This window comes from Hoplias malabaricus, chromosome Y (assembly GCF_029633855.1).
Source record: "Hoplias malabaricus isolate fHopMal1 chromosome Y, fHopMal1.hap1, whole genome shotgun sequence".
In the NCBI taxonomy this organism is placed as follows: Eukaryota; Metazoa; Chordata; class Actinopteri; order Characiformes; family Erythrinidae; genus Hoplias; species Hoplias malabaricus.
Window position 1 is genome coordinate 57,210,480 of NC_089820.1, and position 23,828 is coordinate 57,234,307.

A 23,828-nucleotide genomic window follows, 5' to 3' on the forward strand; every position below is an offset into this window, starting at 1 on the left:
TACTCATTGCTCGTGCTCTGCTCTGAAATCACGCTGAAGTTCGACTGCCATCTAGAGGCGGCGGACGGTGCAACAGTTTTTTGTTTGTTTTTTTTAAAGAAAGAAAAACAATGGAGCAAATGAAAGTGGAGGTAAAAAAAAATTGGGTCATGCATCACTTCTCAGAAATGACAGACATTCAGATAAAAAAAGACCAGCTCAGCAACAACTAAACACAGTTAATTCATCATTTATCAATGTTCCAGGGGGTCGGCTGTGACCTGTATTTTTAAGGAAAGAAGAGCTGTTTATTGTATATTTTTTATTTTTTACTTTTTTTAATGAACATGTCCAAATTTGTGAGTAATTGATTTATCTGGAGGTCATTTGCTCTTCTCAAGGGATCATAAGAGCAACAGAAGCTTCTCATAAACAGGAACAGATGCACTTCAGCGAAATGATCAACAACGCACTTCACAACAGAGAAACAGCGGCTATTTTTAACAATAATCTCTGAAACTCTGAAGTTATTCAGATCAGTTCTCTTCAGTTACACGACACTCTACAGCTTTCCACTGAGGTTTAGAAATGACAAGACGTTTGGTTTAATTATATTATTATTTCATTTACACACACACACACACACACACATTATATATATATATATATATATATTATTACCAAGAATGTGGGACTTATAACAACCACGCAAGGTAATGTCTCTTTTACTAAAACAGAACTTAAAATCTTTCATCTCAGAGAAAGAGAGAGAGAGAAAGAAAGAGAGAGAGAGAGAGAGAGAGAGAGAGAGTGTTAGAGGGAGAAAGAGAGAGAATTACAGAATGAGAGAGGAGAAGAGGAGATAACAGAGTAAGTGATAGAGAGAAAGAAAGAGAGAGAGAGAGAGAGAGAGAGAGAGAGTGTGTTAGAGGGAGAAAGAGAGAGAATTACAGAATGAGAGAGGAGAAGAGGAGATAACAGAGTAAGTGATAGAGAGAGAGAAAGAGAGAGAGAGAGAAAAAAGTAGTTCAGAGAGAGAGTTAGAGGGAGAAAGAAAATGTAGTGGTTTCACAGTTTAATGTGCTGTTCTCACAAGGAATAAAATAACTGTTAGAACATAAGAAACCAGAACTGAGGCAGAAATGGAGAAATGATAGTAAAATGAGCCTAAGTTATAATCAGATCAGACACACAGTCATTCTCTCTGCCAGGGATTTTGGCAAAAGCTGCAAGGCATTGTTCAGATTGTCCATTTCCTGTCAGCAGAGCAGTAAAGGCAGGAATTTGTGAGTGTGTTTAATTCCTCTCTGCCAGAGAGAGAGAGAGAGAGAGAGAGAGAGAGAGAGAGAGAGAGAGAGACAGTGTTTAAAAAATATCTATATCATGTTGGAGTGAAAAGGAAGAGAGAAAAGAAAAGACTGAGATAAAAACAGATGCAGAAAAAGATGTCTGGGTGAAAAGAAAGAAAATAAGATGAGAGATGAGAAGGTCGAAGGGAAAAAGAATCACAGAGTGTGTAAAAGAAAAAGTAATAGGAAAAATGCAAACATGAAAATGAAGATATAAAGAGAGACTGAGAAGGAAGGGGACAGAGGAGAAGTGAAAAGAGAAATATAGATTGAAAAGAAGAGAAACCAAGGAGAGGGTGTGTGTTTAATTAACTACATTTGTTTATGGTCTGTTGAATTATTTTGCTCATTGTTGATTGGGCCTTGTCTGGACTCAGAACTGCAGAAACTGCACTATGTAACACTGGTCTGTGTTTGTCTAGAGTAGGAAACCACTCTCCCTCCCTCTCACTCTGACTTCAATTCATTCATTCATTCATTGTCTGTAACCCTTATCAAGTTCAGGGCAGCAGTGGGTCCGGAGCCTACCTGGAATCACTGGGCGCAAGGTGGGAACACACCCTGGAGGGGGCGCCAGTCCTTCAAAGGGTGACACACACAGACACTTTCACCACTCCACCTACCAACGTGTGTTTTTGGAGTGTGGGGCACCTGGAGGAAACCCACGCAGACACAGAGAGAACACACCACACTCCTCACAGACAGTCACCCGGAGGAAACCCACACAGACACAGAGAGAACACACCACACTCCTCACAGACAGTCACCCGGAGGAAACCCACACAGACACAGAGAGAACACACCACACTCCTCACAGACAGTCACCCGGAGGAAACCCATGCAGACACAGAGAGAACACACCACACTCCTCACAGACAGTCACCCGGAGGAAACCCATGCAGACACAGAGAGAACACACCACACTCCTCACACACAGTCACCCGGAGGAAACCCACACAGACACAGAGAGAACACACCACACTCCTCACAGACAGTCACCTGGAGGAAACCCACGCAGACACAGAGAGAACACACCACACTCCTCACAGACAGTCACCCGGAGGAAACCCACGCAGACACAGAGAGAACACACCACACTCCTCACAGACAGTCACCTGGAGGAAACCCACGCAGACACAGAGAGAACACACCACACTCCTCACACACAGTCACCCGGAGGAAACCCACGCAGACACAGAGAGAACACACCACACTCCTCACAGACAGTCACCCAGAGGAAACCCACACAGACACAGAGAGAACACACCACACTCCTCACACACAGTCACCTGGAGGAAACCCACGCAGACACAGAGAGAACACACCACACTCCTCACAGACAGTCACCCAGAGGAAACCCACGCATCCTGGTCATGGTCGTGGGCCTAGCTGGAATCACTGGGCACAAGGCAGGAACACATCCTGGACAGGGCACCAGTCCATCACAGAACATCACACACTCACCCAGTCACTCACACACACACACACACACACACACACACACACACAGACAGAAGCCTGGAAACGTATGCATAGACAATCTAGTGAATGCTGTTAAACCATTAGGATCCTTACTCTTTTAATCATCATAGTACACACTTTCCGGTGGTCTCCTGGGGGTCCTGACCATGATTTTAAAAGTATGCAGAGCAACAAAGGGACTACAGTCTGCCACTGTGGAACTACACCGTGCTCTTGTGTGGTCAGTGTGTGTAGAAGCAAGGAAGTGGCATTAATGTTACGGCTACTCAGTGAGTAACAGTGCAGCAGTGAGGATATGAGTAAGAGCTGAGCTTTTCAGCTTTTCTCCACACACTCATCCACGAGTCAGGGATTCCCCCCTCACCTCAGAGTCCTGGAAACAGCTCTTAAACGTCTCAGAGAAAGGTTAAAGCAATAGCTCAGCCAATAATTGACTGGCTTTCTCACAACTACAACTACAGCCTCCTGCTTTATTTTTACACTGGAGCTAAGAGGCTAACGTGGCTAAGTGACTGAAGCTCAGGAATTTGGGAAATGAGTCAAACCTGGCACTAAAAACATGGTCATAAGTGAAAGGTTTCCCATTATGAAAGTCCTGCCGGAAATGCCAACATGTTTTTAGGTTTGGTACACGTAGGAATTTGTTCTCCTCATTTAACCCAATCCGTGCAGTGAAACACACACTTACACACACACTAGTGAATACTAGGGGGCACTGTTTCAACCCTTCTTAGACTTCAGGTCATGTGACAATGTTATATTTTGATGGTGCATTTCCAACATATTTGTCTTGGGTTCATTTAAAGGTGCTAATTTTATTTGCATTTTCTTTTTATAAATGATTTATTGCATAAAAGGATACGTTGTAGTGTTGCATTTAGAACAGTAACGTTTTTATGACTGAAAATTCAAATTTAATCTTTTCATTCGTATACATTAGGGGCTCAAATCTCACCTCGTTTCAGTTCATTTCATTGTCATTTCCATGTATTTCTTTATTTCTGGTGCCCCCCAGTGCTTTAGGTATGGAAATAACTGAAGGAGCAAGGCTCTGTTTGAATAGTTTTGTAACTTGTCTGTTGTTTTTCTGAGGGGTGAGAGGGCGGAGCAGTTATCTCCTGCTGTTCTTTTGACAAACGTGGCAGCCGTATGCAAATAAAGTGGATTGTAAAAAAAAAAAAGTAGCACTCCCTGCTACACCTTACTCTACACATCCTGTATATTCACTGTTTCCTACTCTTTACCGAACCACAGGAAATCACACTATTATTAGTTTTTTTAAACAGATATTCTTACACTGGTAGTGTCTCTGTCACAGCTCCAGGGTCCTGGAGGTTTCGGGTTCGAGTCATGTTCCGGGTGACTGTCTGTGAGGAGTGTCTGTGTCCTACGGACACTTTTGAGTCGCCAATCCACCTACCAACGTGTGTTTTTGGAGCATGGGGCACCTGAAGGAAACCCACGCAGACACAGAGAGAATACACCACACTCCTCACAGACAGTCACCCAGAGGAAACCCACGCAGACACAGGGAGAACACACCACACTCCTCACAGACAGTCACCCGGAGGAAACCCACACAGGCACAGGGAGAACACACCACACTCCTCACAGACAGTCACCTGGAGGAAACCCACACAGGCACAGGGAGAACACACCACACTCCTCACAGACAGTCACCCGGAGGAAACCCACGCAGACACAGAGAGAACACACCACACTCCTCACAGACAGTCACCCGGAGGAAACCCACGCAGACACAGAGAGAACACACCACACTCCTCACAGACAGTCACCCGGAGGAAACCCACGCAGACACAGAGAGAACACACCACACTCCTCACAGACAGTCACCCGGAGGAAACCCACGCAGACACAGAGAGAACACACCACACTCCTCACAGACAATCACCCGGAGGAAACCCACGCAGACAGAGAGAACACACCACACTCCTCACAGAGGGTCACTCGGAACAGGACTCAATCCCCCACCCCCAGATCTCTGGAGCTGTGTGTCAGTGACCTGCTGCACCACTGTGCCATCCTAGTATTAAAATTGTCTATTAATATTTTAATAAAAGAAGTACCTACAAATGAAGTATTAATGCTCCATGTTCACCATCACTAACACTGAGATCCCCATCTGTAACTCGTCTAAACCACAACTCACATGTACTTTTGGATACTTTTGGACACAGTATTATCCCCGAGAACAGAGCAAACCCATCACAGTCTTCTGCAGCTTTTTCCTGATGGAGCTCAGAACCACCGCAGCGCCCAATAAACTCTTCACCGTTTTTTGTACAGAACCTTGTTCACTGGGTCTACAGAAGAGCTCCGGTGGTCTCTGCTCTTTGTTGCATGCCAAAGCACTTTATAAATCTGGACTAAAGACAGAGATTTGCGCTGAAAGTTTATTGTTTTCTTTGTTGTCCTCTGGAGAGTCACGATCGCTGCTGAGAATAAAGACTGTGACTAATGTAAATGGCACAAAGAGACAGAGAAAGCCCCCTCCAGCTCTGGCTTTTCTGAGGTGGGCTAGTTGCTTGGTGATAGAGACGGTGGAATAAGAACAGCTGTCTCCTTGTGAGGGGAGAGGGTGGGGGGGGGGGGGCTGACACAATCCAAACAGGTGTCTGACTCACTCCTGCAACAGATACGCTCTTAAATAGCTCTGCAACAAGCGCGCTGTGATTGCAGTTATTTCACCGCAGCGTCAATGATGATTACTGCCATTTTCTCATTTTCAATAACTGTAACATCAGGAGCTGATTTCCTGTTAAATTCAGGGATAGTTTCCCTCTGATTTGCCAGAATGTGTTAGGTATTACATTCGCTGGTCTGTAATCTGTTTGAGGGGTGGACAGAAGTAAAGTTATGCACTGGCCAGTGAAATCTAAAAGCTAAAATTCAGTGTTTCAGTGCACAATGTTTATTTATCTTCTGACAAATACACTCATCATCCAAAGCATTATCTCCACCTCCTTGTTTCTCCACTCACTGTCCATTCCCTCATCTCCACTGACCACACAGGAGCACTTGGTTGTTCTCTGTAGTCGTTGTTAGACCCTCTTCTTCACTTCTCAGGACCCCCAGAGACATGAGTTGGATCAGACACAGCAGTGCTGCTGGAGTTTTTAAACCCTGTGTCCACTCTCTGTCCACTCTGTGAGACACTCCTCCCTCATTGGTCGATGTAAAGTCTTAGACAGTAGCTCATCTGTCGCTGCACAGTGTGTGTCGCTCGTCCTCTAGTCCTTCATCAGTGACACAGGACGCTGTCGGCTGGATGTTTTTGGTCGGTGGACTGTTCTCAGTCCAGACACTGAGGGGTTTAAAAACTCCAGCAGCACTGCTGTGTCTGATCCACTCACACACTAACACACCACCACCACCACCACCACCACCGTGTCAGTGTTACTACAGTGTTACCGTTTATGGTGGATGCTTTGGTTAAACTCAGATAAACAGGAAGTGTGCTTTAAAATGTGCAGAAGTGTATCCTCCACAGAGGATGTGAACATATTGTTCATTTTTATAACTGTTCAAAAAGGGAAAAGGCCAAGCAGAAAGACAGATCACTCACTTCTGCAGCTGGCTCACTGCATCCACTCAAAATGTTCTACTGAGTTTGAACAGAGAAGTTCCCTTTAAAAAGGGAGTGAGTCAGAAAAGGAAGTAGAGTTTTCACAGCCGAGCTTCAGAGAGCAGTGAGTGAACAGAGACGAGGCCTTTTTTGGCTTCAAAGCACGTCTTTAAAGCAACAGAAAAAGAAACTGTTAATTTCTCTTCTCTTCAGTCACTGTGATGTAAACTCTGCCACTGTGGTCTGGGGTGTGGTGGTGGTGATGGTAACCAGACATCCCATACACAGCCCTTTACTATCCTCTACCACCACTGAACTACAGTTGCCTCCTGAACTTCAATGGACATACTGTAATATTATAATGAGCTCAAACAGCACTGCTGTGCCTGATCCACTCCCACCCGTGCTGTGGTGGTCCCGAGGGGTATACACTATGCAATCCTTATACAACAAAGTGAAGCTTAAGGGTCATTGGAGCTGATTAAATGGACAGTGAGCAAGTAAACAACAGTTTGGGGTGTTTATATAAAAAAACAACAGCTCAGTATGTGTTCAATACCTCTGTAATAACAGGTTTTAGAGGCAGACGTCCGGCTCCATTCACCACCGCTGGGTTTCCAACGTTAGCTGGAAAAACTGGCTTCAATTAATACATAATTTAACAAATACCCACACAGACACAGGGAGAACACACCACATTCCTCATAGACAGTCACCCGGAGGAAACCCACGCAGACACAGGGAGAACACACCACACTCCTCACAGACAGTCACCCGGAGGAAACCCACGCAGACACAGGGAGAACACACCACACTCCTCACAGACAGTCACCCGGAGGAAACTCACGCAAACACAGGGAGAACACACCACACTCCTCACAGACAGTCACCCGGAGGAAACCCACGCAGACACAGAGAGAACACACCACACTCCTCACAGACAGTCACCCGGAGGAAACCCACGCAGACACAGGGAGAACACACCACACTCCTCACAGACAGTCACCCGGAGGAAACTCACGCAAACACAGGGAGAACACACCACACTCCTCACAGACAGTCACCCGGAGGAAACCCACGCAGACACAGGGAGAACACACCACACTCCTCACAGACAGTCACCCGGAGGAAACTCACGCAAACACAGGGAGAACACACCACATTCCTCATAGACAGTCACCCGGAGGAAACCCACGCAGACACAGAGAGAACACACCACACTCCTCACAGACAGTCACCCGGAGGAAACCCACGCAGACACAGGGAGAACACACCACACTCCTCACAGACAGTCACCCGGAGGAAACTCACGCAAACACAGGGAGAACACACCACACTCCTCACAGACAGTCACCCGGAGGAAACCCACGCAGACACAGAGAGAACACACCACACTCCTCACAGACAGTCACCTGGAGCGGGAATCGAACCCACAACCTCCAGGACCCTGGAGCTGTGTGACTGCGACACTACCTGCTGCGCCATAGTGCCGCCCCAAATGAATTATATAAATAATGATATTTTTATATACAGAACCAGTCAAATGTTTGGACACGCCCCCTCAGGGAGGATTTCCTTTGTCGTGGGCCGTTTTCCACATGTGGTGAATGTATAGTAGCAGCAAAAATTTGGACACATCTTCTCCTTCAATGGTTTTTCTCAGTTTTTATTAGTTTCTACGTTGTAAATGAATGTGGAAGACGTTAAAACTATGAAGGAGCACGTATGGAATTATGTAGTAAACAGAGAAGAATATGTTTTATACTTTAGACTCTTTAGAGAGTGATCTTAGCCCCCTGTTGCTTTGCTGACAGCTTCACACACTCTCTCCGTTCTCTCAGTCGGCTTCATGAGGTCGTCACCTGGAACGGTTTTCAGTGAACAGCCGTGGCTCATCGAGAGTTAATCTGTAGAACCGCTCTCTTCTGAATGTGTCTGAGACTGTAACTGGGGTTGTGCGGAGGTAGGGGCTGGTACACAGCTCTATACAGTGACCAGCTCTACTCCACCAATCACTGATGAGGAGGTGTGTCCAAACTTTTGACTGAACACAGTTTATTTTTTAAAAAACCTGAGGGTGTTCCCCTTTAAGCACCCAAGAAAGAGAAATGAGAGTGAAGTGAACGTTTTCTTTGATGTTTAATGAACTCATAAAGAGAGTGAACATTACACATGGACACTAACCATCTTTGAAACAAACATTAGTAAAAATGGGAATAAAAATATAATATGCACTTAAATTATGGAGGAAGAGGTCAATAAATAAGCACTAAGCCTCACCCCTCCCTTCTTTTGACGGTGTTACTGAAACAGAACGGCTCACTGGCACTTCAGCATAAACACCGCGGATCAGAACACAACCGGCTCCAAGCCACAGATACAATACCAACCGTCCGATGAGCTTTAAACAAACAACTGGCCTTTTTTTGGTCAGCCTTCTCTGGCTAGAAACAGGACGGGGGTCAGTTGCCTGGACACACGTTAAACCAATTAGAAAATCATCAGTAACTCAATTAATACAAAACATGCCCAGGGAAATGACCTGAATGATTAGGGCAATGACTAGGAACACTGCAATGACTGAAGGTGACTGACTGTCTGTACTTTCAAAGGTGAGAGTCAGTTCTTCTGAGTTGTCTCTAATACGTGAGTTAGACGATAAACACTTGTGTGATAAGAATACCTTCAATGACCCAAAGACATCTTACTAAGTGTGTTTCTTCTTTTTTTCCAAAACTGCCAAAGCCACATTCACACTAGACTTTCCACAGCAAACTTTTGGAAACAAAATCCCATTCATTTTAATGGAATTCGACTGATTTTGAGTGAATCTGTGTCCGTGATGAAGAGTGCTGCTGCTTTAGCCCCGGTAACAGGAAGCGTCAGCACTGTCTACATCCTGTAAATCTACAACGCGGTGTGTGAGCATCGCATTTCATTTATTCACTCATTGTCTGTAACCCTCATCCAGTTCAGGGCAGCGGTGGGTCCGGAGGCTACACGGAATCACTGGGCGCAAGGCAGGAACACACCCTGGAGGGGGCGCCAGTACTCCACAGGGCGACACACACCCACACACTCACTCTTTTGAGTCACTCATCCACTTACCAACGTGTGTTTTTGGAGCGTGAGAGGATTTCAGGGAACTGCAAAAATCTAGTGTGACTGTGGCTTTAAATAAAAGGTGATATTGTCAATCATTATCAGTCGATCAATACATCGGTCAAAGAGTCTGTGGCTGAAGTGAAGTACGCCACTCGTACGGCAGATTACAACTTATTTAAAGGGGAACATTTCTACGTAATTAAAAGGTTTTGCGGTGATGGTGAAGGGAACCAGACGTCTGACGATATCATTGCTTCTAAAAGCCCTGGTTATTATTGTTGTAGACATAGTGACACTGGATTATTTAGTTTAAACCTCAAAGACTTATGCAGGATTTGCTTTAAAAAGCATCGGACTTCCCTCTTTAAAAGGAAAAAAACCTAATTTAAAAAACACCTATATTTTAATACATTCCATAAAATCTGATTTAACGATAAATAGATAAGATTCCTAAATCGTTCACGTTCAGAATCGAATTCTTCTCGAATACAGTCACTTCCACCTCCTTCATGAAACAGACCAGGTGTTTCTCACAAAACTGAACACCTGCAGCGTTCGTCAGCAGCCCCCCCTGGGTCCTAAAGCCCCTCCACTTCCACTCTCTCTCTCAGACTCAAAGGTCATCCGTAGGTCCTTTTCAGCAGGAGTCCTGATATTCACCCGTCAATCTCTCGCTTTAGCCCCCTCCCCTCTTCTACAGGATGAGTCTCTGGCCCAGGATCTTGCGGTTGATCTCAGCCAAGGCCACGGAGAAAACAAAGGCCTTCTCATCCGAGAGGTTGGCATAAATATCTACCTCCTTTTCCTGTTTATCTGAAAAACAAAAACAAACAAACAAAATCAGTCAATCGATGTGTGTTTAAGATCGGGGCGTACTGAGGGTCTCACACACACACACAGACACACACAGACAGACACACACACAGACACACACACAGACACACAGCAATGCTCAAAACTGACCCTCAAGGTCACATGTTTGTGTCAGACTCCCCTTTCATTCAGATCACAGCTCTAAAGGTTTAGTGTGTTTCTGCCTGAACTCTTCAGCTCTCGAACAAGGCTTTCGTGACGTGTTCAGTGCAGATCATATCACTGCAGAGCTGTGGCCTGTCGTAAAGTAACCACCGGGACCCGAGGTAAACCCCCTGTTTGTGTACTACAGCTATCAGAGATCGGTTAAAGTGGTAGAGAAACCCTGCCTTTGCCTCAGAGCAGCAGAAAACAGAGCTGGGCAAGGAACTGCATCACAGTTCTTGAGACAACTTCATCAGACAAGATACACCTTCTGTTTTTCTGAGGTCGTGAGCTGCAATGTTTTCCTGAGCCTATGTTGCAGACGCTGCTTATCTGCCTTTTTAGACTCTCTGGCTTATAGCCACCATTTCCTGTAAGCGTATCCCAACGGTAGGAGCAATAACTACACAGTCATCACTTCAACTGCTCTTTAGTTGATCATTTTCCAATAAGATGTGGTCACATCTTTATCGAATCCTACAGATATTCGGGGACTGGACCTCCTCTAAGAACGAGGGTTTCGGCCTCTCTCCCCTCTCAAACCGTACTGTTTATGCCACATATCTAATCTTAAAACTTCCGTTTTCACTTGTCTATAACTCAACACGGTCTAAATCTGGTCTTCAGCTCTTAACATGCTTCCTACTTCAGTTCGCTCTTCACATGTGCGCCCTGGTATTCACCTCTCTGCTGTATGTTTCTGTTGTCTTTTATTTCTGTGCTGTTAATGTTTGTATCCACTCTGGGATCCGTTTTCCGATCTCGTGGAATAGAAATGCACTTAATAAAATCCAAAATATCATCAGAATTATAAAAAGAAAAAGGCTCCGTCTCTTGTTCTCCGACAGCGACAGCACCATTTCGAAACCTCTTTTTAATGAAAGCCGCAGCTGCTGAGAAAGGAAACACAATACTCTGAAAAGTCATTTATCATGATAACGATAACACACTGCCGTATTCCTCTGAGCTGATCACACACCGGAACTTCAAAAACAGCAACGCTCTTTATTCAGCTCTCAGTGTAAATCATTCATCTACAGCACAAAGCAGCCACACTCCTCCAGAGACTGAGGAACACTGAAATTAGTTTCCCACAGAGCATCGAGAGCATGCTCAAGTTTATCAGTGGTTTATGACATGGTTTGTTTATTTTATTTAAGAGGAAGAAAAGAAAAGATTAAAGCTGCACTCTGTAAAATTTGATTTTTTTCTCCCACACTTCTGAGGTCATTTTGTCAGTTTCAAGTTGTTGTTTTGTTGGTAATTAAAAGAGTGTGTGTAATAATTTTGACACAAATCTAATTCCATTAAATCCAAGGCTTTGAAGGCTCCTTCAAAAACGTTCACACTCTACACTTCAATCTGCTTATGGAAATGTTCTTCCACACATTTCATGCAATTACATATTTCCACCAGAGAGGTCGCCAATGCACCAAACTAATCTAGTGCAGCTCTAAAGAAAAGTACAAATCCACCACAGAAAACTCACTTCTACACATTTCCATTCACAGTTTGAAATAAATATAATGCTAAAAACTATGAGGGAAAGATAATAAACGGAAAGATATCATGTCTTTTTTCTATAGATGTGTATTTGAAGCAGGTATCTTTACCAGAAGCATGCACATTTTTGCACAAAAGCGCAAGTTGATTTAATATTGGGATATTTTCTGCTCATCAGATAAAGGTAATTAATAAATCAGTGGTCAATCACTTGCAAAAACCACTCATTTCCTAAGAATAGCGCACTACATTTCATTATAAATCCTTTAAAAATGAAGTGGTCTCATTGGATTTGAACGTTCGAGATATTTCTCGCTCCTCTGACACTGACAGCTGAGCTGAGAACAGTTTTAAAACAGATGTGGAAAATGAGCAGTTGCGTGGATGACTCAAAAAGGAGAGAATGACTGCAGTGTTAGCTGGTGCTGGAGGAGAGAAAAAAAAATGACAAACTGAGTGCGGCCACGAAAGAGGAGAGTTTCAGGGCATTGAATCAGCTACAAAGAGAACCGTAATGAAACTGTCAAACCCAGCAAAAGATGAATCACAACTTACATGAATGAGAACCTGTTCACTTCTATTTGAAGCACAGTGAAAGTAATGAATTTGGTCATCTTTCACTTTTAATCAAACGGAAGGATGATGACATCTTTTAAAAGCAGCGTTCTGCATCTTTTAAACATGAGGGGATTCTTATAGCTTCAAACAGATCTGTTCCAAATCAGAGACCACCCTTCATTTATTAATGGCCATTAAGTTCAAGATATTAATTTTTCAGGGGAGACATTTCAAAGATGATTAGACCCAGGAGTTCCCGAATCTGGAGTTCAAAATAAATAAATGAATAAATAAACAGCAGAGGGCCTCCGTGGGAAACGGCAGGAGATGTGTCCAGTGTCCATTACATTAGACGCCGTTTGAAAAGGAACGGTGGGTTCGGTCATATTTTGTTGTTGATTTATTGTCCGAGAAATAACTGCGATAAACGATATTATTGTCATTGTATGCCACTCGGAATTGGATAATAAAACTGTTTAAATACCATAAATATATAAAGCATAACCAATATTTTTTAAACCAAACCAGATAACGGCTCCAGAAGAGAGAGAGATCAGAGAAAACCAGAGAAGAGAACAGAGCGAGGGGCTAAAACACTGGTAACGTTCGTTCTTATGTAAACATCTTGTGTAAAAAATTATATGAATCTGTCGGAAAGCCCACGCTGAGAAAAGGAAATAGACACAAAAGAATATTTGCCGTTCAAACTGCTGGTGTTTCTCATAATGGCGGAGTGGCTCAGAGCCCTAGAGCCGAGAGCTCAGTATCACTGAAATTGAGAAACATCAGGTGCAACCAACACCTCAAACTGAACTTTGGAGATGTGGCTGCAAAGTTCTTTCAAACTGAAAGTGAGTCTCCTGAACAGACTGGAAGTGGGAATAAAACAATAAATGTGCTGTGATATTTAGCTGTTAAGGCTTTTGTGGAAAACTTTAGTTCCTCCTTTGTTTGCTCCAGACACAAATGTGTATTTGATGACCATTCTGTGGAAATTACATAAACAAAGGGATGGTCTCTGAGTTTGAATATAATCAGAGCACAGCCGAATCTACTCCACTGCATTTCCAAGTCGTTTACCTTTGTCCTCCTCTTGCTTCTTCAGGCCAACCGTCTTTGGTCTGCCCCGGCCTCTCCGGATCTGATCGGACTGGCTGTTGGTTCGCGAGCGTCTCCTGTTCTCCATGTCATTTGTGGGTGTTAAGTTGATTTTCTCCTTCCTAATCCTTTCTGTTCGTCTTCTCTTCGCGTCCAGTTGTCCTGAAGAAAGATCACAACGGAAACCTGAAGAGTCTAATATACATAATAATAGATTTATTTTTTCATAGAAATGTATTTATTATAATTATTTTAAAATATATAGTGCATTTTTTTAGAAAACATAATGACTGCAATTAAAAAACAGAGTAATTCTATGTGATTATTAACACGATAGACTGTCCATCAGAACCCTGAGCACAGCAGGCAGTGTCACATTTACACAGCTCCAGGGACCTGGAGGGTGTGGGTTCGATCAGGAGTGTGGTGTGTTCTCTCTGTGTCTGCGTGGGTTTCCTCCGGGTGACTGTCTGTGAGGAGTGTGGTGTGTTCTCTCTGTGTCTGCGTGGGTTTCCTCTGGGTGCTCTGGTTTCCTCCCACAGTCCAAAAACACACGTTGGTAGGTGGATTGGAGACTCAAAAGTGTCCGTAGGTGTGAGTGAATGTCTGAGTGTGTGTCACCCTGTGAAAGACTGGCGCCCCCTCCAGGGTGTGTTCCTGCCTTGCTCCGGACCCACCGCGACCCTTAATTTGATAAGCGTTACAGACAATGAATGAATGAATGAGAACCCTGAGTCGCTGCAATGTCCCAGAACACTTTTTTGTCTTTAACCCACTCCCCATTTGTGTGAGTCTGAGGTTTAACTTTGACATCCTTTCGAAAAAATAAAAATAGAAAGGCTTTGTGACCAAGAACCACACTGCACAGATCGCTCACAGATATAACACCATGATAACACCACCAGGACTAGCCCAAGTCTAGCATTAATGCAGGGTTCATTTCTAAGCACACATGCACACAGCTCCACACACAGTTATTAGATTGTGGCTTCTACACTCAAACAATGCACTGTGTGGGGAATCCAGAATTTCCCAGTGTGGCACGTTAAGCACCGTCTGGCTGCAAAAGGCATTACTTTAAGACGTATGTTGCACACTACGTAGGACACACAAAACTTTAAAGTAGGTTTGATAAGAGAGGGTAGAGAACGTATAAAACAACGTGAACCGATGGCTTACACCAGCACGCCTCGTTAATTCACCGCTCCACACAGACACAACATGATCTTTCACTCTCAAACAATCGCTCTCCTGGACTTCTCTCACATTAACCCTTCCCATCCCCCCACATCTACAGCACAAAAAGATGTAGGGGGGGCGTATGTTTGAGAGGGAGAGAGAAAGAGAAACGGCATTTCAGTGAACACACAGGCATCACTTTTTAAAGGCTGTTCTAATTAGTGGTGAGACGCTCATTAGCACAGGAGACCTTAGCTACTCTATGCAAGGTTTATTTATAGTCTCTCTCTCTCTCTGTTCTGATTACATCATCAGCTAGTTTAACTGTAAGTTGCAAATATCACTCGATATAATCAGCCAACCGTCACATTATTCAGACCCTAGGGGCTCCATTAACCTGCACACACCCTGCTCTCAGGGGATCTGACAAAAGTGTCCTGTTTCTAAAGCGTATCAATTGTTTTTGAAATTTTTGTGCAAATGCAAAGTGCAGGGGAAGTGTAAATTATGTCGGAAACAAACCAAAACTTATTATTTAAGGGGTTTGTCCCAATGGCGTTGACAAAGACACAGCAATGCAAACAGCCTGTTTAACACTGAAGGAGAAAAAGGGACTGGAAATGGTCTGATAAAAAAAAAAATTAAGGAATGTTGTTGGTTACTAAAACCACACGTGTGGGTAGAACCTCGGGGAAAAGAAATGAATTCAGCAAAACACAGCAGATGGGCTCTTTAAAGCTGTATAGTGTGTGTGGATTTATTATTTTTTTTAAATAATATTTTAACTGGATTTTTCCATAAACAAGAACAGAGAAAAAAAAACCCACACAAACACCTCACAATTATGTTATTATTTAGAATTGAGAATTGAATTGAGTAATAAAAATAATTAGAAAATGTGGTGGACGTTCCAAGTCCTCGTCAACATCCACGTCACGGAAAGCTCCAACAAACAAATAAATAAGTAAATGGAAAGGTTTCAGGAAAAAATGAGTGTGTGGATCTTAAAAAGCTGGTGGTATTTTATTACAGTGTGGTGTTATTCCACCCTCCCCCCTCCCCCCTCTGTCTGTGTTTAGCCAGGAATCCATCGCTGTCAATAACCTGCCCTGACAAGAACTGCCCTGTTCTGAGAAGACTTTCTCCGATGAGTAACTTCACTGCACAAATCACAAGAACAGGCCTTGTGTCAACACCCCTCACAGGTCAGACGTCTTTAAAACCTTGATATAACATTTATCCGCAGAGAACTGCTGGGTTCGTCCTGTAGAGGACACGTATATATTATAATTGGAGACAGCAGGCAGTTACATTTAACACTGTAATAACGCAGTGCTCATAGTAACGTGGCTGTCTGTTGTCTCTAGCTGAAAAATGTAAAGCGGGATGAGGACAAACCCAGCTAATTCTCTGTTGATGGAGGTCTTATCAAGATTTAAAGAAGTCTAACACAGGAGGAGAAGGGTTGACATAAAGCTGTACAATGCATGCGCGTGTCCAAGTTGGGAATAAATCCAAAATAATAAAAGAAAACAGAAGTAAAATCAATATTTCAGCTGATTTTCAGCAGCGCGAGAGACTGGAGCGGCCTGAATACAAGCCTGACCTATTTAAAACACAGAGGAACATTATTCTTAGCTTTGTGAATATAGAGTGCACACTGCTTTGAGAGGAGGAGGCTGGGAGGACAAGAGAATCTTATACTGTGTGTAATAAATTGTACACAAATCAGCCACAAGATTAAAACCCCTGATAAGTGAAGGCAGTAACACTATCCCAATGCATGACCTCTTGGATTTGATTTTTAATTATGTATTAATAACTTAGTACAAAGATTTAGCTAAAAGATTAGTCTTAAAATGATAATAATTCTGTTTATTTATTTCAATTATTCCTGGGACAATAATTCCCTCAAAAAATAAAAGGCCTAAGAACCACATTGTGATGTTTATAATGTTTTGGTCAGAACACCTCCAAGAGCTCCTACTTTAAAATGGTTGGTAACTATCAAAAGTGGTGTAAAAGGGGACAAGCAGTGACCTGGGGGTGGGGTCACGGGCCCCACGGCTCACTGATGTGTGAAAGAGCGAAGGCGACTCCGTCTGCTGCGATTCAATAGAAGAGCAACTGTAGCACACAGCGCTGAAAGAGTTAATGCTGCTCTCCTAGAAAGGGGTCAGAACGCAGTGGAGCACAGCTTGCTCCGTATGGGGTTGTGTGGGCCACCTGCTGGCCCCTTCACTCCCCTAGCATCAATGATCCTTGGACACCCACAACCCTGTCGCCGATTCACCGGTCATTTGACCGTGCGCACCACGAGAGCGCCTGTTTGATGACAAGCTGCTGAATATTACATCACTGTAACCAGATAATTAACGGTTTTAATCTTGTGGCTGAACAGTGTTATAATTAATTGTATATAACCAGCTTAATTCGTTCAAGCGTCTTTTTTGCTCAGCTGCTTAAATATAATAATAGTTTATATCATTCTGTTTATTCGTTCATTCTCCTCTGTGTCTTTGTCTATTGTTCTTTTCTTCTTTATAGTCAGAGTATTGTATTGGCTGCAATATTGTTGTCACGTCCTGTTTATTATGTCCTGTGCACACTCACGAAGACAATTCCCTTTCTGCGTGAAATAAAATACACAGCTCTGAACCCTCTTTTGTAACATATTCATTTACTTATTCCCTTCTTGAGAAGAAAAACAGCAAGTCATAAAAAATGTACACATCACAAACAGATCACGGCGATACGGACACAGTTCTCATGCGACGATGACACGTGGTTCTGTTATTTGTAAGAGCTATGTTAGTATTCCTGGGCTGGGTTATGTGTCAATACGAGATAACTGTAGACTATATCACATTATACACAGTTTATTAGTCTTCCCAGCGTTCCATAAAGAGAGGGTCTGTGTTAAGCATTCCATTCATAGCTCCCAACCTCGCAGCACACCCAGCGGTTACGCCACACAATGCCAAAAATATGTGCCTCAAAGAAACACGAAAAGGCAAGACGCAGTCATTTTAAATGATTCTGATTCCCACTGCGAGTCTTTCTTATACGATATGTTCCTGGAAATGAGGAAAACAAAACAAACAAAAACCAGTGGATCTGATTATATCAATAATAATGCAGTATAAACGTTGCCTGAAAAAGAGCGGAGCTGCAACACAGGCTTTTAAAATGATTCATATTCAAACTTATATATTCCTTAAAATCCCAAGTACAATGAGAAAACAAGGGTATTAAAGGACACAACTCCAGCATAAAGTACCAACGAAATCTAAGTAAAAGCCACAAACTACAAACTGAAAATGACAAATACAGACACAAAATGGAGAACAAAAAGAGGTTTCTTATGTAGAACGTTAAACTAATACAGTACAGAGAGCCTGAAAACAATGTGCTGAATAATACAGGTCTGTTCAAATGACTCTGGATCCCAGCGGAGGGTTTCTATATTCAATAGGTGTATTCCTGAAAATGAGGAAGCACCGATAAAACAAAAACCCTATAGAAAAACAGGGGGCTTCCATTCTATAGAATAAAAACACAGTTAAACAGAGCCCAGAAAAGCTCAGTAATCTGTGAATCTGTTCTCCTTTGCTGCTGCCAGGTTAAACAAGCTCATTACAAAACAAGCTGCTCTCATCATCACTTACATAACACTGCACTCAATTTACAACTCGGATCTGTTTTTAAACACACAGCCTCCTCAAACGAATGCAATAAAACCAAAAAATAAACGTCTGAATGTGAATGTATTTTGAGCGGTGAGTTAAACTATTGTCACACACTATCTATCTATCTATATATGTTTCTAAGAGTGTGTTCAGAGGACTGGAAATGTTAAATGTGATGTGGAGGAGGGAGGCTGGGAGACTGAAGCCTTTCAGACGGATTTAAAGAGCCCATCCCCCTCGTTTCCACTCCTCTCTCAACTCACTCAAGCAAACACTCATTTCAGCAGAGGCCACTAAAGCCCTTCAGTCCTGACTTTTCCTGACCCAACTTTATTCTGCTGACCACACAATGTTACCTAGGCTTTGCCGGGCCGGCCTTGAAGAGAGGTTAATGAAACAGAGACTGATTCAGTTTAATGTAATCTTCATAAATCATGTGGGTTTTTTTTTTTAACTAATAAATGTCTGATTTAAAAACCTATTTTATTTGAAATAATCAAAGCCTTGTTTGTGACTATTTCATCACGTTCATTGATGTCTTTAAAAGGTGCTCTGTGACACGAGCAGTGCATTGTTGCACAAACACTACAATAGGTGTGGGGCTGGGAAAATGCCATCGCTGTTATTCAGCTTTATGTTAATCTCATGCACGAAACACGCCTCTGAGTAACTGAAATGTTAATTATTTCCATATTTCTTAGAGGGAAGTAGGTGTTACACAAACACCCGGGCCTATACTTCACTGTAAGAGTCTTAAACATAGCATTTTGTTAATGTGGTCACAGTTGCAGAACCACATTCTTCACACACACACACACACACACAGCCAGTCCAACAGTCCCAAATACAAAAAACAAACATTCACAAGCTCTTAAACCAGGGTTTTTTTTCAAAGAAGCAATGCCATTTTTACCACAGTTGTTTGAACCATAAAATAGTTATTATTTTGACTCTTTTCTGTAAAGTTCCCAGCTTCATAAATCAATTTCACTTCCATGGGGAGGCCATGTTTAAAACAGTTAGTCTTTATGATGAATGTAGGCCACGAGGTGGGAGTATAGCAGTGAAAAGTCATCACTGGAGATGACTGATAGATTCCTCCTGTAAATGTGAAGATATAGCCTTTACCTAAACCAGGAGGAGATCTCTCACTCAGCTTTGCGTTCAGAAGTTTTCGGCTGATGAAGACGTAGCCACAAGGACAGGATTTACACGCTACAGGAATCTGAGCCAGAGAGAAACACAAACATTACCACGCTCTCCTAACATTACAGCACTTCATTTCAGTCTTAAAGTCCCCCTCCGGTCACTGATTAATCCCCAAAACTCCTCTCTGTTCAGACACACACACACACATTATTTCTAAGAAAATAAAATCCCATAAAATGGCTTAGTTCCCACCTCTCCCTCCTCTTCCCATTCCTCTCACACTGCATCTCAATATAACCCCGGCCCCTTAATTTGACAGGAACAGTTACATAGGTTTGTGACATATGAAACCCCATTCGTCTGAATCTGTTTTTGAGACGGTGTCTGGAACGCTGTCGTCTAAAATGCAGAGCCAAACGCTCCTCAAAAACACAGGAATGTGGACTACCATTAAACCCTCAGTGTTTTTGAACCAAATATTGCACATTATATTGTATCATTTCTATAAATTGTGGAATGTTTTAAGTAAAAATGCTAACATCCCTTTATTTAGGTGTCAAAGATACATATCTAACAGGGTATAAATGTCTAAGAGGGTGTAAATATAATATCACTGTGTATTTGTATGTATCCTGTAACAGTGACCATAATATGGGCCATCATATGAGGTTTTGTTTCTACACTGACTGTCTCTCTCTCTCTCTCTCTCTCCACCCCACTAACTCATACCCTCCCTCTCTCTCTCTCTCCTTCCCTCTCTCCCTCTCTCCTGTTACTGTTGTGACAAAACCAAAATGGTAGCTTTACAGGAGAAAGGGAAAAAAATGCTCTTAACCTGTAATAGAAGTTAATGGATTATGAAAGTTAAAAGACACCCCCCCCCCCCCACCCAAGTCTGAGTCATTTCTATTTATCCATTCATTGTGAAACAGGGACACGCTCTTAAGGCCCTTTGGCATTGATAAATAATATAATGAAATAAACAACAGAAACTGAGATAGAATATGCTATGAGCGTGTCATGATATAGGCCAATACTTCATTACACGTACATACATGCCTATCCCACATGTTATACAGACAGTACACACAGGCGTAAAATACATTATAATAAGCATGTCATAGAAAAATAAGTAAAGATGGCAGGTCAGTATTAAAATACAAATGTATGTATTAACAAATGCTCTGTACATTCAGTGGAAAATGTATTTAATATATTCATCTGCATATGTTACGTTAACAGTTGAACATATTGTACATTATATATATATTTTTTTCTTTTGTATTTCAATTGTTATATATATTTGGGTTATATTGTACAACATGTAAACATCCAGCAGTATATTAAGCAGTCTAATCCTCTACTGTGTTTATGAAATTACAGCATAAAATAATAAAAGCTCTATATCAATCTATAAGAGCACTGTAATATATCTAATCACTAATATCTAATAAATATCTTACAGTCTGAGAGCTGCTAGAGGAGACAGCTGAATTAATGCTGTTAAGAAAATAAAGCAACAGCACTTTTTACCTCAGCTTTACCGAGTTATATTTAGACCAAAACAAAGAGCAGATGTTTTAAAGAGCTAAAAATATCATATTAATGCCCTATAACATTACTTAAGCTTCGGAATTGCATTACTGCAATGAACTCATACTGAATACAAATGAAAGTCAGGCCCATTTCACCAGTATTTTAATCGAATTTTCTGGTCCACCTTAAATGCCGTTACAGCCCCATACAACTGCAGCGTTATTTAAGGTGGACCGGAAAATTCCAAATAAGAAGCTGGCGAACAGTGCAGCCAACTTCAGTATTGCGAATATATACTTCAAAAATGATATTTTGACAATTAAAATAGGCTTTAAAAGGGCCGTAATTGTTTAAATACAGCCAACATTAATCGCTTTGAGATTCAGGTACGTGTATTATAAAGATATTCAACCTATTTCGCTACATTTTACTTCTTTTTAGGCTAATTTGTCTTATTGTGTTCTATGGAAAATGTAAATAAATGAGTTAAATAAGGAAAAACATACCAGAAAATGCTAAGCAGTTTAACATTATAATCAATACTGGGAGATATTAGATATATAGACCAGATTTACTAAATTAAAAATGATTTATCTGGTCAATATTATTTTTATTTATTTATATAATGGATATTTATAGATATTACATTTTATATCAGAGACGAGAGATATCTGGGAGTGCATTAAAGGTCCTGTCAACACAACTTTACAATTTAACTGTCCATAAACATTAATATTAAAATTAAAACCGAAAATAATAGTAATTGTTAATAATAATAATAATTACTTACCTGTTGGTCACATTCTGGACAAGATTTAGTGGCCATTTTCACTTTCTTCACTTTATTTGTAGACATGATTAAAAGTAAGTCCAGTCTTTATGTCTCTTTCTTTTTCTTGTGTGTGTGTGTGTGTGTGTTGCAGGCTTTGCTTCAACACACACACACTCACATCACACACAGAGATACACTCTCTCTCACCCACACTCCACCAACACTAACACCAATTCCACACTCACTCACTCACACACACACTCAAACACACACACACTCACTCAAACACACGTACAGACACACACACACACACACACACACACACACACTCAAACCATATGAAATCTAAACTCCAAACGCTTTCCCATTCTTTTCAACTGCGCATGCGCCCTGCGCACATGTGTCGTTTACCATCAAGTCGACTCTTTTAACCGACTCATTTGCGTGAGAGCTGAATCTCTTTGAAAAAAGAACACTGTTGTCTCAGGTAAATTAAAGGGACCTATGAGGAAACCTTGAAATGCCTCCACTTCTCTAAAACAAAATGAAATAAGTGGGATGGTGAATAATGCAGAATGTACATTCATGTCCAGAGCTGTGTTTGAATTGTAAACTGCATTAAAACTTTAAAGTCCTTCATCTTTCCAATAGGAAAAGAGCTTATAAGAAAGTTCCTATTAAACAATTCTCAGATCTCAGCTCATTTATCTAGCTAACTGAGCAATCTTGTTGTGTGGAATACCCCCCTGATTGGCTGCTTCATTGTTTATTGTGTTTTTCTCAATGTCACAACAATAAAAAATAAAATATATAAAACAATCTCAATCTGAATTTGCAACTTAGTTTCCTTCTACGAGCGGTACATCATAGTTTTGAAACTATTAGTCATTTCATACTACACCAGACAGAAAATAATTTAAAATGAATGGAAGACAACATCACTAAGATGATTCAGATAAAAAAAAAAAAATAAGCCGCTGAATGAGGATTCATTTGAGAGCCGACTCCAAAGAATCGACTCTACCGTCATTGCTTCCTTGTGTTAGCCGCACTGGGCATGCGCACTGCGGCACTCAGGCATCACGTGGTGGAAGAACAATAAAGAAAAATAATACATGTAAAAGAAAAAAGAAATTCATGTTTCACAGTTGTTATTTAAACACGGCTTGGTAACAGTTTGATGATAGGCTCAGTGCCATGTGTTTGTTTGTGATTTATTACAATAATAACAGTTATAATAATATAAGAAGACTGGGACTACAGCTCGTGCATTTTTTCATTTGTGTGTGTGTGTGTGTGTGTGTGTGTTCTTTGTGTTCCCAGGAAGTTGTTGAAAACATGAACATTTTCACGTTGTTAAGGCACTGCTCTTCAGAAGAAAAATATAACTCCCCCATCTCCATTCTCCACAAACAACACACCATTAAACACTGCAGCTTTTATTAGAAAAAATAAAACACAAACACAAACAAATAAAAACAGTAAACACAGCGGTAAAATAAACCAACACAAAAACACCAAATATGAGAGGAAACTAGATCCTTTTAAAAATAAACTAGATTCTATAAAACTGATAATTTACACAAAGGCTCCAGGTTTGTGTGAATCTTATTGCAGGAGGTTGATAAATGTTTTAAATTTAGTTTAGCAGCTTAAACATATGTATAAACATTTCACACAAATGTAGATTACTTCAGAAACATACATTTTTCAAATAATTTCAGTCATTTGTAAATTTAAATAAAAATATTAACTGGAAAAGCGGTTAAAGATAATGAATGAATGAATGAATGAATGAACATCCTCTAAATACATTTCAAGTTGAA

The 23,828-nt window shown here is 41.6% G+C and overlaps 1 protein-coding gene across 1 annotated transcript; it reads right to left on the minus strand.

Moving 5' to 3' along the window:
• Positions 1–8,525: 8,525 nt before the first annotated feature.
• On the minus strand, positions 8,526–22,272 carry LOC136678911 (UPF0547 protein C16orf87 homolog). The gene is made up of 4 exons (XM_066657096.1): positions 22,021–22,272; positions 19,674–19,770; positions 13,660–13,839; positions 8,526–10,314 (listed from the first exon to the last, which is right to left on the minus strand). Exons 1-4 carry the CDS (start codon positions 22,084–22,086, stop codon positions 10,196–10,198), a joined length of 462 nt encoding a protein of 153 aa, XP_066513193.1. The 5' UTR covers positions 22,087–22,272; the 3' UTR covers positions 8,526–10,195.
• Between the last annotated feature and the right edge of the window lie 1,556 nt (positions 22,273–23,828).